This window comes from Triplophysa rosa, linkage group LG18 (assembly GCF_024868665.1).
Source record: "Triplophysa rosa linkage group LG18, Trosa_1v2, whole genome shotgun sequence".
NCBI lineage: Eukaryota > Metazoa > Chordata > Actinopteri > Cypriniformes > Nemacheilidae > Triplophysa > Triplophysa rosa.
The window spans coordinates 6217674-6231227 of NC_079907.1; the positions used below are offsets into that span (position 1 = coordinate 6217674).

At 38.1% G+C, this 13554-nt stretch overlaps 1 protein-coding gene across 1 annotated transcript in view; it reads left to right on the forward strand.

Moving 5' to 3' along the window:
* The window catches only part of myo15b (myosin XVB), a 29551-nt gene extending 16177 nt beyond the window's left edge, over positions 1-13374 (forward strand). Inside the window, exons 31-65 of the mRNA XM_057359336.1 lie at positions 428-500; positions 666-839; positions 1106-1224; positions 1408-1478; positions 1869-1947; positions 2274-2375; positions 2476-2579; positions 2653-2889; positions 2978-3059; positions 3147-3254; positions 3355-3511; positions 3837-3927; positions 4091-4292; positions 4474-4589; positions 4679-4738; positions 5387-5462; positions 5566-5684; positions 6144-6262; positions 6336-6477; positions 6914-7025; positions 7374-7713; positions 7812-7860; positions 7960-8032; positions 8380-8456; positions 8532-8608; positions 8735-8865; positions 9000-9094; positions 9295-9372; positions 9485-9581; positions 9920-10068; positions 11383-11501; positions 11660-11793; positions 12142-12275; positions 12423-12560; positions 12685-13374. Of these exons, the coding sequence (XP_057215319.1) occupies positions 428-500; positions 666-839; positions 1106-1224; positions 1408-1478; positions 1869-1947; positions 2274-2375; positions 2476-2579; positions 2653-2889; positions 2978-3059; positions 3147-3254; positions 3355-3511; positions 3837-3927; positions 4091-4292; positions 4474-4589; positions 4679-4738; positions 5387-5462; positions 5566-5684; positions 6144-6262; positions 6336-6477; positions 6914-7025; positions 7374-7713; positions 7812-7860; positions 7960-8032; positions 8380-8456; positions 8532-8608; positions 8735-8865; positions 9000-9094; positions 9295-9372; positions 9485-9581; positions 9920-10068; positions 11383-11501; positions 11660-11793; positions 12142-12275; positions 12423-12560; positions 12685-12780 (4130 nt within the window). The 3' untranslated portion in view covers positions 12781-13374. The remainder of the gene's footprint in view (positions 1-427; positions 501-665; positions 840-1105; positions 1225-1407; positions 1479-1868; positions 1948-2273; positions 2376-2475; positions 2580-2652; positions 2890-2977; positions 3060-3146; positions 3255-3354; positions 3512-3836; positions 3928-4090; positions 4293-4473; positions 4590-4678; positions 4739-5386; positions 5463-5565; positions 5685-6143; positions 6263-6335; positions 6478-6913; positions 7026-7373; positions 7714-7811; positions 7861-7959; positions 8033-8379; positions 8457-8531; positions 8609-8734; positions 8866-8999; positions 9095-9294; positions 9373-9484; positions 9582-9919; positions 10069-11382; positions 11502-11659; positions 11794-12141; positions 12276-12422; positions 12561-12684) is intronic.
* Positions 13375-13554: the final 180 nt, after the last annotated feature.

The following is a 13554-nucleotide window of genomic DNA, read 5'->3' on the forward strand; positions in this document are numbered from 1 at the left end:
GCACACGGTTGACTAGGATACAGTGTAAACATGAAACGATAGCAGAGTCACGCGTGCTTTACATGTTCAGTCCAAGGAAATAAGTTAGACCTTTTATAAATGATTTTAGTAAAGTTTGGTTTTCTTTTATCATGTGTATTTGCAGAAGATTTTTAAGATATTTGAAGAGTTCGGTTCCAAAATTAGATAACTCAAAAATTCAAAAGTCATGTTTTTTTTATTGTGCATTCCAGTTAATATAAATAAAACTGCAGTTGGTTTGTTTTGATTTAAGCCATAATAACTAAAAAAATTCATCTAACACAATAAAACACTATAAAAACATGATAACAAAAAAAAAAAACATTATTTTTGAATTTTTTTGAAAACAGAGTTATCTCATTTTAGAACCAAACTCTTCATTTGTTACCAAACATCTTTTTTTTAGATGAGCGGTTGACTGTAGAGGTAGAGTCTTGGACCACTGGGGAGCAACTAGCTTCTTGGCTTCTAAGCTACAGGTAGCCAAGATGAAACATTGTCTAAATATGTAATTTCTTGTGTGTTTTTAATTATTTTTATTATTAATAAATTGATTATATTTCTTTAAATACAGTACATGAGCATGTTTTTTTGGAAGTCCTTTAAAATTTTCAGCTTTGCAGAACAGTATTTGTTTTTGTCAGGGGTCTATCTGAAGCTACACAAGGCTGGTCTGTATCTCTGCTGGCAGGGGAGGGCTGGACTGATCTGACTGGCTGCGACTTTGTCATGGATCTTTTGGCTGGAGTGGAAGCTGACGTGCCCCTGGGTCACCCTCCAGCACAACCCGATTACCTCTTTGGTGACATGGGTGACAGGTACCATATTTGTTGACATATTTCCTTTGCAAACCTTTTTAGTTCTCATTATGCTTCATTAACGTGCCATGATTTGCTAATTGGTCAATTTTAGGTTGTAAGTGGGAGGGCCATTTTCATTCTAGTCATTTGATTGGACGAAAAATTGTGCAGTGCAGGATGAGTCATCAATATTTTTGGTTCTGTTTTTATGGAAAAGATGAGTATATCAGATGGCCTCCAAGCTAATAGGCATAAACTAAAAGACACAAAACTTTTGTTATTAGGATGATGGCCACTGACCTGGATGATTTCATACCACCTGCTCCATCCATGCAGGCTCCTGGTCTCCCGTCTTTTCAGGCATCTCCATGGGACACCTACCAACCACCTTCCACATCCCAGGGTGAGTAAGCAAGAGCTGCTATAGACAGGCAGTACATTCTTTTATTGTTCTGTTGCGGGATGATTATGGAGATGAAAGAATATAAATAACAGGTGGGGAGTTAGCAACTGACTCTCCTTGTTGAGTAAATAATGTTCCATGTGAGCTTTGTAAAGGACACACCTGTAATAATGCTTCTTTCAGGATCACAAGGGCAACAGATCGATTCTTACGTTGATGACCTTTTCGATCCAGTGTTGGATCACGGTCCTCCGGTCAGTGGCATAAATGTTTTTGTGCAGTTCTTCATAAATAATGTTCAATGTTTGTTGATTTGTCAGCATTGTTTTATTTAAAGGATATTGATTTTCCACATAGAAATACATTTTTATTGATATATTTTGATGTATTTTTTTCACAGGCACAGTTAAACTAATAAAATAAAAGTATTTGGACATTTTAGGCACATTTAATGTCCTGACTACTAAGCCACGTGTCCTACATAGATTTTGTTGTTATAGGTTGATGAAGTTCAATAAACTAGCAAATATTATATATCTTTGGCACTTATTAACTCTGAGGCACATATTGTCTTTTATCTTTGAGGGCTGGAGTGAGGCGTGATTATGTGCATTTTTATTGAGACCATTGCTGGGTGTTTTTAGGACTTTGAACGAATGGCCATGCTGAATCGAAGAATGAGAGGCGCAGGGGGAATGATGCCCAGCATGTACACTGGAGCAGGTACAGTACAGATTTTATATCTCTGGTTTATGCTGCCTGTTTGATTCATGTTTATTAATGCTCAATGTGCTTTAGTTAAGCCACGCCCCCTTTAAAAACACAAGCCTGATAACCTATAACAATTTGTAGTTTAAAATGTAAAAATGGTTTAAAGTAATGCATAAAATTTGTTTTTTTAGTGGAACATTTGGAAAGTGACCAATGGTATTGTTTATTAAAATAAAGCAATAAAATGACCTCAAAATGTGAAGGTAGAGACTCCAAAAATCATCAAGCACATTTACAAATCTTTCATTTACCTCCATTAATGCATTTTCTTACATTAGGAATGCCGATCAATCCTGCCATGGCTGGCTATGCTGCCACACCAATGATGCCAAACATGATGCCCGCTGCTGCATCCATTCCCATGATGCAACCCATGCCACGTAAGCAACCCGCTGTCTGTTGTCACCTCCTAATGCTTTTCCAATAGCATAATCTGTTGAATTTTTACCCTCTTGCCCTACTGCTTTTGTTTGAATGTAGCCATGATGATGCCAACTCCTATGCCAACCACAACACCAGCTGTCGGCACACAGCAAATGGCTGCCCAACAGCAGGCCTTTATCAATCAGCAGGCTCTGCTCCTGGTGAGAAAAAGATTTTATATGTAATATTTGATGTTGTTTGTAAATATTTTTATAAGTTATTATGGTCTCTCAGGCTCAGCAGATGACCATGCAGGCGATGAGTCTGTCACAGCAGCAACAGCAGGAGGATATGCGTAAACGTCAGAAAGACTCACAGAGGTCATCACCACGGCAACGGCGCCGCTCCCCTCCCCGCAGGCGCACACACTCACCCTCACGCTCGCCCTCACCCAGCCGCTCCTTGGAGAGAACCAGCACTCCGAGTTCCAAAAAAGCCCCTGAGACCCTTCCAAAGCACCGCCCCCCTGAGGTAGAGGAAAGTTTTCCCTGTATTTGTATACTGTGCATACAGTACTGGATAATTCATCTCACATTTAATAATTCCTGTATTTTTTAAGGTTCAGCCTGAGAGGAAAGATATTAAGGCCCCGGAAGATCTAGGCTCCTTTCAAGATAAGAGACAATTTTTTCAAAAGATTGGTGAGTAGACGCTATCAAATCAGAATGCTTAAATAAACAGCGTAATTGAATAAAAGACACGATTTTTACAATCTTTATTCATATCAGGTACATCAGAAGCACGTCCAAAGCCCGCCCCTAAGGTTGCTAAGCCACTGATTTACTCAAATCCACCAGTGTGCCAACCAACTTCACCTCCTCCAGTAAAGAATGAAGGTCAGACAGCTTTTAAGATTATGATGTGTTACTACAGTACATAAAGCTTTTGTTTGACATTCTGGGTTGAGAAGCTCAAACCCTTTTTTGCTCTACACAGTCAAACCGCTCCCAGCACCTCCTATAATACCAGAACCTGAAGCCGAACCTCCAGAACCCACATCTCCTAAACCAGAACCTACTAGTAAAATTAGAGAGATTATAAAAAAATACCAGAACCGGCCTGCTCCAGAACCTAAAGCCTTCGAGCCTGTCAGGTAGGCCAAAGATATTAAAGTCAACATGATATGAAAATCAATTCCATTTAGTTTTCCAGTGCAAATTCCTGCTCAGTGTAAACCTGTCCACATTATCAAAACATCAATGCTTTTCATTGAAATGGAATACTGCAAGTTGATCTTGCTTCGAAGTTACTTTCATTTTAACTGATGTCACCATGTGCTGCAACGTGACTCCAACCTCTGTCATTCCTGAATTCTTGTACATATTGTGCTTCTACCTATACCTTGACATTAATCTTGATTGTTAAACAGTTGGCATAGAGTTGACTAATCTTAACAATGAGGACTTTGATCTTCATAGGGTTCCAGCCAAGCATTTTGTGAAGAAGAATAACCCGAAGGAAGAAGCACTGGCCATTCTTAAAGCAAAGACTCCCATCGCTCAACAAAAGGTACAAGATGTCGACCTGCCGTGTTTTAAGTTTACATTAAAATCTCAAACTTCGCTCAAAACATGAACACAATTTCAGATTTTTTCTGAAATTCTATAAGAGGTAAGAAACATCTTAGAAGTCAGAAAAAGCCTTCATTTGTTCTTCCATGTCACTGGTGCAGAAACAGTGGAACGAGACGCCTCCTCCACCCTCTGAGTCCCAAGGCCCTCGTGCCATCTCCAACAGTATGAGAGAGAAACAGCTTTCGCTAGCTGATCTCTTCAGTTCTCAGCGATCAAAGGCCCCGCCTCCTCCTCCTAGTCACACCCTTTCCCCACCCCCTCACATCCCTGAACCGCCATTGATGCCTGCACCTGGACTTAGTAAGTGATGTCACTTGTTATTCTCCATATTTTCATGAATTAATCAAGGCATGACCATATTACAATGTTTGTCACCACAGTTTCATCATATAGATTTGAACACAGTTGATTTAAAGTAAACTGATCGCTCTTTTATTAATACAATCCTATAATTTTATCCCATCTCTGTGTGTCTCTGAAGATAACTTTAGCAGAATGGCAGAGGAGGAGAGTGTTCGTTCACAGATGCACAGATTCTCTGCCAGTGTCTACTTTTCCTACTCCAGCATGCCTGGCAAACTCTTCCTGCGCAAGGAGGTAAAGCCAAGAGACGGATGATTTATGACTCCAAGTCAGTTTCTATCTTAGTTACACGTCTCATTGTATTTGTGTTCTCTCGTGCCCAGTTGTTCTATCCCAAAGAGAAATTCAACCACCCGTACACCCTCAACTTGCTCTGTGAACAGGTCTGTCATGCATGTTACGTGTTTTGCTTACTGGGAATAACTTTTGAAATATTAAAGTCCCCGTCAACCGGAAGTTGTAATCATTTTTCCTTCCATATTTTGACACATTTCTGAGAGAAATGGAATTTCGAATGAGAAAAATAATGGCCTTCGTCTTTTTTCTGAGAATTAATTGAATGTATAAAAACAGCCGTTGCATTTTGAAATTGAACTAGCAGCAGACTGACAGTTGAAGGGGAGGAGTTAACGGATGCTCCGCCCCAAGCCGTCTAACATACGTCATTTAAGATGGGTAGTCATTACAGGAAGAAAGTGCATTTTCAGATTTAAACGGAAAATTATGAGGGCACACGAATTTTAAAAAGAGAATGACCCACATTGATAAACTATTTACAATAAACGCTGCAATATTTCATGAAAAATTAAGCATTGTAATTTTTTTATTTCACTGGGACTTTAATGTTATTTTTTATGTACATAGATACTGTATAGTGTGAAAGTTAGTTTCAAATTATAATGGTTTGGGCTATTCCAGTATTTTTGGATTAGATAGAATTAAATTGTTTTTGGTGTCCACATAATTTGGCCGTGACATTAACAAGGACTATATTCTTGAACTATATTCTAAAGCGAATCTATTCATCATAGATCATGAGAGACACTTATTCAGATTCCTGTCTGAGAATTTCACGTGAAGAACGGCGAAAAATGAAAGACCTGTTGGGTATGACCAACGCTATTTAATGTCCTAAAATAATTTCACAATGAAATAACAAATTAAATAAAAAACTTTGTATAATTCACTGTGTCCCGTTCTGCATTACCAGCGAGCTTTCACATTGGAACCAGCATCAGTTCTCTTGAGGACGTTGCTATGAAGAAAAGGATTGTCATGGCAGCAAGAGATAACTGGACCAATTACTTTGCCCGTCTCTTTAATGTAAAGGTAAAATAGTTTTATTTTATAACTCACACAACAAAAACACTGTTTGTTCAGCAGTCTCAATCTTCTTGTGCTTGTGTGTGTGTGCGTGTGTGTGCGTGCGTGCGTGCGTGCATGTGTGTGCGTCCGTGCATGCATGTGTGCGTGCGTGTGTGCGCATGGGAAGGGTAAACCCTACGGTATGGGGAGAAAATTTCCCTACGGTATGGGGACATTTTTTTTGTCCCCATGAGGAAACAAGCTTATAAATCATACAGAATTAACTTTTTTGAAAATCTAAAAGAGCAGTAAGTTTTGTGTGATTGTTAGGTTTAGGGGGTGGGTTAGGGAATATGATATACAGTTTGTACAGTATAAAAACCATTGCGTCTATGGAATGTCCCCATGAAACATGGAAACCCACCATGTGTGTGCACGTGTGTGTGTGCGTGCGTGCGTGCATGCGTGTGTGTGTGTGTGCAGGTAGGAAACAGAGGAGATTCTCAAATTCTAGGAGTCTCTCATAGAGGAGTTAGACTGCTGACGGTGGCCAGAGCTTCAGGCATTAACCCCAAACATCTGAAACTGCTCCACAGCTACAGGTAGAGAAGTCACAATAAACAGGCTTTTACTATAGTAAAATAGTAAACATGTAAACATGTTATTTTTGTTTAGTTATGCACAGGTTCTTTCAGCGCAGCAGAAAGGAGCCGGAAAGGTTGTGTTCTCATTGACTAATGAGGACCTGGAACTTCATTCCCCACAGTCTCCTCAAATCGCTGCTGTGATCAATCTCTTTCTTATGGAACTGATAAAGGTCCAATTCCCTCCTTGCACTTAAATGAATAGGTTACCCCCCAAAAAATTCTGCCATCACTTATTTAAACATGTGTTGTGTGAATCAATCTTCTTTGGAACACAAAATAAGATATTTTGAGAAATGTCTTAGGGGTTTTGTGTACAAACAATGGAAGTCAGTGGGAGCCAGTTGTGTTCGTTTACTAACATTCTTCAAAATATCTTCCTTTTTGTTTTGCGTAAGAAAGAAAGTAATATAGGTTTGGAATGACATTAAGTTGAGTAGTGATGAAAAAAAAATGGCATGACTACCCCTGTAACTTAAAGACGACATCATTTTAAAATTGTCTGTTTATGTTCCCCAATCTTACAGTATTTTTATTTGCATCTGACCAGTCTGTTTCTTTGCCATATTTATTTTAAAGATTATAATTAAATCGATTCTCATTTGGCAGGACTCAGACTATTTGATAGCTGTAAAGAGCTATGTGACCGATGAAAAGAGCCTGTTGAGCTTTCAGCGAGGTGATGTCATCAAACTACTGCACATGGATGGACTTAAGGATGGTAAGAATTAAAGACATTTGTGAAACTTTTGCTTAAAGCTGCTGTAAGTAATTTCTGTGGTTGTAGAAAAAAATGTATTCCAGAAACTCAAACCATTGGAGATCATTTAAATGAGTAGTGTTTTGATTGGTCAAGTTATCTTATTTTCTTTAGAAAACCTCATCATTTTCATTGATTTCTGTTATGTAACAAAGTCATTTTATACAGCTTACAGCAGCTTGGAAAAAAAAGTGACAGGCATCGTTTATGTATTGTTTAGGCATTTATGTTTATGGATGGATTCTCGTTAATGTAGATGGCTAAAGTAGTACAATATCAAAGGTGTTTACTCATTTGGTCTCTCTGCAGGATGGATGTTTGGTTCCACTGGGGGTCGATCAGGACTTTTTCCCGTGGATGTCACTCAGCCCTGTGCCCCACCAGACTACCACAGCAGCAACATGGAGAGGCAGCTATACAGGAGGAAGAGTATGAGACTCACTGGCTCCTCCCCCAACGTCCCAGTCAATGGCTCCTCCCCCAACGTCCCCGTCAATAGCTCCTCCCCCAACATCCCCGCTATGCGTGCAGTTTCGGTCGGCAGTGAACGCAGTCTAGAGAGGACATCCATCCGGAGATCTGAACCGGACCGTCAGCAGTATGCCATGACTGAGTTTGCCAGAAAATACTTCGCAGATGCCATCACCAGGTGAGGACTTTGGAAAATTTGTTAGAATCAGACTTAAGAAAGGTAACTTACAGAAGCGAATTTAGAAAATAAAATCTCTGTCTTTCACTTTTTCACAGTCATTCTAATGGAGGAAAAAATCTGAATGAGATGCTTGAATACACTCCAGTATGTATAAAGCTTTTTTTGTCTCTCCATCTCATCATCAAGTGTGTTTGTGTGTGTTTGTGACTTTAAAACTGTTTTATCTGCGTTTGCTTTTATTAGAATCCCATTCAGGAATCGCTCATCCTTTTCTCAGACAATGATCTCCGTCGCCAGGGTGCTCAGAGTTTCATGGGTGAGAGAAATAATGCTACACATACAAAACAAAGAATCAGACATACTGTATCCTACACTGTGTTGGTGCGATGCAAATTGACGCAGAATAAACCCAGACAGGCCAAGGGTCAAAACGTGGTCAGGTGGTCCTGCAGTTTATTTTCAATTATTACAGCTAATTGTACATTGTATTGCAATTTATCAAAATAAACACATAAACACACTTAAATATTGATTTGAATAGAAATTTAAAAAGAATGCCAGAATTGGCCAATCAGAACAAAGCAATTTGTGCAGCAATGTAATAAACAACAAATATTGTATACTGTACATCATGTGTTTATGTGTTTTATGATCTCTCTACAGTTTTGATGCAGTTCATGTCGGATCAGCCTATAAAGAAAAATCAGTCAGAAGGCGACTGTGTGAACTTCATTCTACATGTGAGATTTATCTCCTTACCTACTGCATTTTCATTTCAGAGATACTATGAAATCTGTAACCTTGTTTTGCTTTAGCTGGGGAAAGAGAAGGAAGTCCTCAGAGATGAGATCTACTGCCAGATCATCAAGCAGACAACCAAGAACCCAGTCAAGTGAGTTTATGTGTACTGTATTTGTAAGACGTACAAAAAAGTGTCTGGCTGCATGGGTGTGTATGTTTGAATTAAACGTTGACAACGTTGCGATTACCAGTTTATAAATCTCTTTGCTTTGTATAGGGAAAGCTGTATTCGCTGTTGGCGTTTGCTGAATCTGGTGACTGGATTCTTTCCCTGTTCCAGTACACTTCTGCCATATTTCACCCACCACCTGGAGTTCATCATGCAGGATGCTAACCATCCCTTTCGGGGTACAGTGTTCACCTCCAGCAGTTTCTTCTTTAGAGTTTTTTGTAATTACACACTGGAATCGAATGTGAAAGGAAAGTAACTGGCTTTCCTAATATTTAAAAGGAAATTATTTCATGTGTGGGTTTACGTTTAGAGCTGGCAAATACGTGCGAAAAGAATCTCAGGAGATCTCTAAGTTTTGGAGGACGTAGGCACATTCCCTCCCATTCAGAGATGGAGGCTATCTTGGTGAGTAAAAAGCAAAAGTCCAAAAGGTTTTTTCAAAGAGGGGGCTTTTTTCCAAGCACATTTTCAATTTCAGGGGCATTTTTGCCTCAAGCTCCTGTTAATTTCTGACCCTGCTTTAATGTAATTATAGCTTTAGTTATATCTTTAGTGTCGTCTTTAGTATCTTTAATCATATCTTAGTGTAATTATATCTTTTGCAGGCTGGCAGGAGCTCTCGACGGCTGCCCATCATGTTGCCTGGTGGAAATGAGTTTACCTGCAAGATTCGCAGCTTTAGTGTGAGTGTTGCTCCACTTTCTATTTTTCATTCACTCACCAACACGATTGCACAGAATCAACTGATCTGACATGAATATAATATGTTAGTGTGTCATGTGTCTGTTTCCATAGGTCACATTTGAGGTAGTAACAGACATTTGTACAGAGATGGGCATCGGGAATCCAGCAGAAATGAAGGAATTCTCCATCTTTGCTACTAAGAAAGGAGGTGAGATGTTCTCTGTTGTTCTTATTCATGTATGATTGTACCAGTCAAAAGTTTGTAAACACTTATTCTTTCTTTCTTTATATTTTATATAAAGCTATACTATAGCTGTGGAAATTATGTTGAAAATAAAAACATCTAATATAAATCAAAGCTATATTTTAGCATATTCAAAGTGGTCACCCTTTCACTAGAATTTGCTAAATCATTCTCTTGGCATTTTATAATTTAGCTTCTTGAGGTCTCAACCTTGGAAGCTTTTTAAAGAGTGTTGATAGAATTTCCATTTATTCAGTACTTTAATGTATTCATGATCTTCATGTATCATCTACTTTCTTTAGCTAATGTGAACCGCCCAATTCACTCAGATGAGTATCTGTTTGACTTCCTGTTGGATGACGGCTCGATCTCCCTCTCTTTTAATCGAATTATCTGGAAACAGCCGCTCCACTTTGAAAACATTCTTTACGTGGAGTTCCACTACCAGCTGGTACCAGATTTTCAGATGCAGTTTTATGTAGAATATCAAATGCGTAAATTAAATTAAACTTATTTAAAATGCATGCAGTCTAGATGCTCAATGTCAGTGAATAATGGCTTTATGCAGATCTATTAAAGGGGTCATATGACACGGCTGAAAACTAATATTATCGTTTGTTTTAGATGTAATGCAATGTGTATACACGATTTAACGTTCAAAAACGCTGTATTTTCCACATACCGTGCATGTTTGTATCGCCTCTTTGCCCCGCCTCTCTGAAACGCGCAGATTTTTTACAAAGCTCATCGCTCTGAAAAGCGAGGTCTGCTATGATTGGCCAGGTAACCAGTGCGTAGTGATTGGTCGAGTACTCCAAGCGTGTGACGGAAATGTCAGAGCCATTGAGAGAGAGAGTTCTGCCAACGGAAGTCCAAAACACTGGAGCGTCACGTGATTCATGGAGCCTTCAGATAGTTCCAGGAAGTTATGTTTTCTCTTTAAATGCTTTATTTCTTTCATTTTTTTATTCATTAAATGGCTTTCGTCTTTAAATTGGTTAGAAGTTTACCTCAGTTGGTCTGTTTAGTCGCAGCTCCATGCGTAACTAGTAACTTCCGGGAACTATTGAGAGGTTCCATGAACCGCCATTGCTGTGAAAAAACTGTTCCATTGGAGTCAACAGAGTTGACGCAACTCTCTCTCTCAATGGCTCTGGGAAATGTAACGCCTCTTACCATATTTGGAACGTCAGGTTCCAAAACAATTGTACTGACAGGTATGTAGGCCCATCTTACTTGAGTATACATTTGGGCGGTCTTAGTCAAATCATACAATGAACTGATGTAGATTTGTGGGGGTGTGGTTACACGAGGCGTTTCAGGCAAGTCTGGGTGAGCATTCGCTTTTAGATAGAATGCATCTTTTGTTCCGACACTTTAATATTTGCAATTTTATGTGTCTAATTCATGCATGGGCAACTTATAACACACCAAAGAGTGACACATAAAAACACGTATTCGCGCCATGTGACCCCTTTAAATGGCTTCAGAAGGCTGGGATTTTTTATATTTTAATAATCAATGTTCACTTAACAAAGTCATGTTGCCAATACTGCCTATGCAAATGAAAAGTAAGAAAATGTTTTTTTTACATAGAATTTTAAACATAACATAAACAATACAGCATTTATGAAACTAAAGTAATGTTAATTTCACATTTACTTATACATTTTTGTTAAATCAAAAGGTGTTTTTGTTCAGAAGTAAAGTGTTACCATTGTCGGTTTTGGAGTATGTCGGATACTGAGTTATGTATGTCTTATAGCTTCTGGCTGATTATCTGGAAGGGAAAATATTACTGCCCAGCTCCACAGTCTACCAGCAGATGGCTGAGCTGACCGCTCTTCAACACCTCACTCTAGGACTGACTCAGCCACCAACAAAGTAAATATTTATCTCTCAAGTACTCTGAATTCTTATCTTTCCAAAATAAAATTGGGTATTGAGACACAAAAATATGATACCATTGTTAAAGCCTTGATTTATATCTGATGATGAAGTTATTTGGACACTCATATTTATTGATTAACAATGTTCATTAGTCCTGAGATAAAACAGTACCTTCCCCAGTCGGATCTGGTCAACCCCAATGATGAGAGGCTTCTCGCTACTATACGGGCACAGTTTTCTGCATTTGGCCCCCTCAACCATCTTGATGCCAAAACTCGCTTCCTAAGTGAGTAAACAAATCTGTCTTAATGTGTTTTTAAATTCCTTTTTTTTAACAGCCCTGCTGAAATAAAAACTGTTCAAATTCTAATGGTTTCCATTATGAACCGTCAGCTGTTCAGCATTAAAACCATTACAAAATTACTTTATGTACGTAGTGTATTTTGGGTCTATTTCATTTAATGGGTTCTGTTAGTTCCTATCCAATAGAACCTCATTAGAGACCCACAGAAACCATTAAAACCAATTACAAGCAATACAGTTAATTGATTTCTATATGTTTCAGGAGGGAATTATTTGTATTAGTTTTCTTATACGCCTTTTCTAAACAAACTCTTTTATCCTTACGTTCCAGAAAGTGTTAGTTCACTGCCACTTTTGGGATTTAATATATTTACCACTCAGAAAGTAAGTCATGGCAGCTGTCCTTCTCCCTGCCTGATCGCAGTCAACCATGAAGTTATCTTGGTCCTAGACCCGAAAACACAGGTACAGCGATGATATTCAGTTTATAGGTTTATACTTGTAAGCTGGAATGCATTGCGTTTCATTTACATAACTAATTTAGCACTAACATGTGTTAATCAATTTGTTGTTGTTAAATATCAATAACCAAACTATGACAAATCATTACAGAACACATGCTTGACCCTGTCTCTGGAGGATGTGCAGTCCTTGCGCTCAGTTCGCCCTAAGAAAGATAAGCTGCCTACAGTTGAGGTCAATTTTATTGGCCAAACCCTGCCCAAGATTATCACTTTCCACCTGAAGCAGGTACGTATGTAGGAAAACGTATGTAGGAAAAATGATTTTATAAATAATGAAGAGCAAAGTTTACTTTAGGGGTTGCAAGTTTTTAGGCCTAAAAATGAATTTGCTCTTTTTTTATTTTTCCCAGGCGAAAGAGTTTTGCCACACCGTTGCTGTGATTATGGAAGAAGTGGTGAAAGCCTCTCAGAGCAGCTTACCCAGTCGGGCTGGTACCCCACATTAAACAGCAGATATATGCAAACTTTCCTTCTGACAAAAACAATAGAAACTTCCAGAAATTCAAATGAATTCATGGTTATAATGGGAATTGTATTGGTTTAACTGGAAACCATAATTGTCTTTGTGTGGGTCTCTAATGTGGTAGGTTATTGGTGGGATGTTTTGGCAAAAGGGAAAACAACAGAACACCATTAAATCGGTAATAAGTATTTTAATTCATTTTAATGATAAACAGCTAATGGTTTATTATAGTATTTGTAATGAAAACCATTTGAATTTTTGTATAGTTTTTTTCCAGCATGGTATCAATCACACAAAATGCTCCGCCATACAGAATTAAAAACATTGTTTTGATAGAAAAGTATAAAAGTTTACATGAAGATACCCCATGTTTCATTTGTTAGAGCAATAATTTTGTTCGCATATCCAATTAAACAGGCTGATTGATTTAAATATGTCACCTAACCATATGTATAAAGCTATAACATAACCTATTTTGTATTGTGTGTTTGTATATGTTGAATTATTTGCTTTCAAATCAAAGAAAATTATATAGTATATGAATGTCAAACTATTTAAACTAGGCTATTAAAGTATAATAATGTGTTCTAAATTAAAGTGTGCCTTTGTGTTTCAATAAAAAACGACGTGTTTATCGCCATACTAGAGGAATAAGAAATACAACAAAACATTAACATTTTGTGTTGTGGATAAAGCTGACGCTATATTAAAATTCATATATTTAAAGAGTAACATATAAAACGTATTAATTATGGAC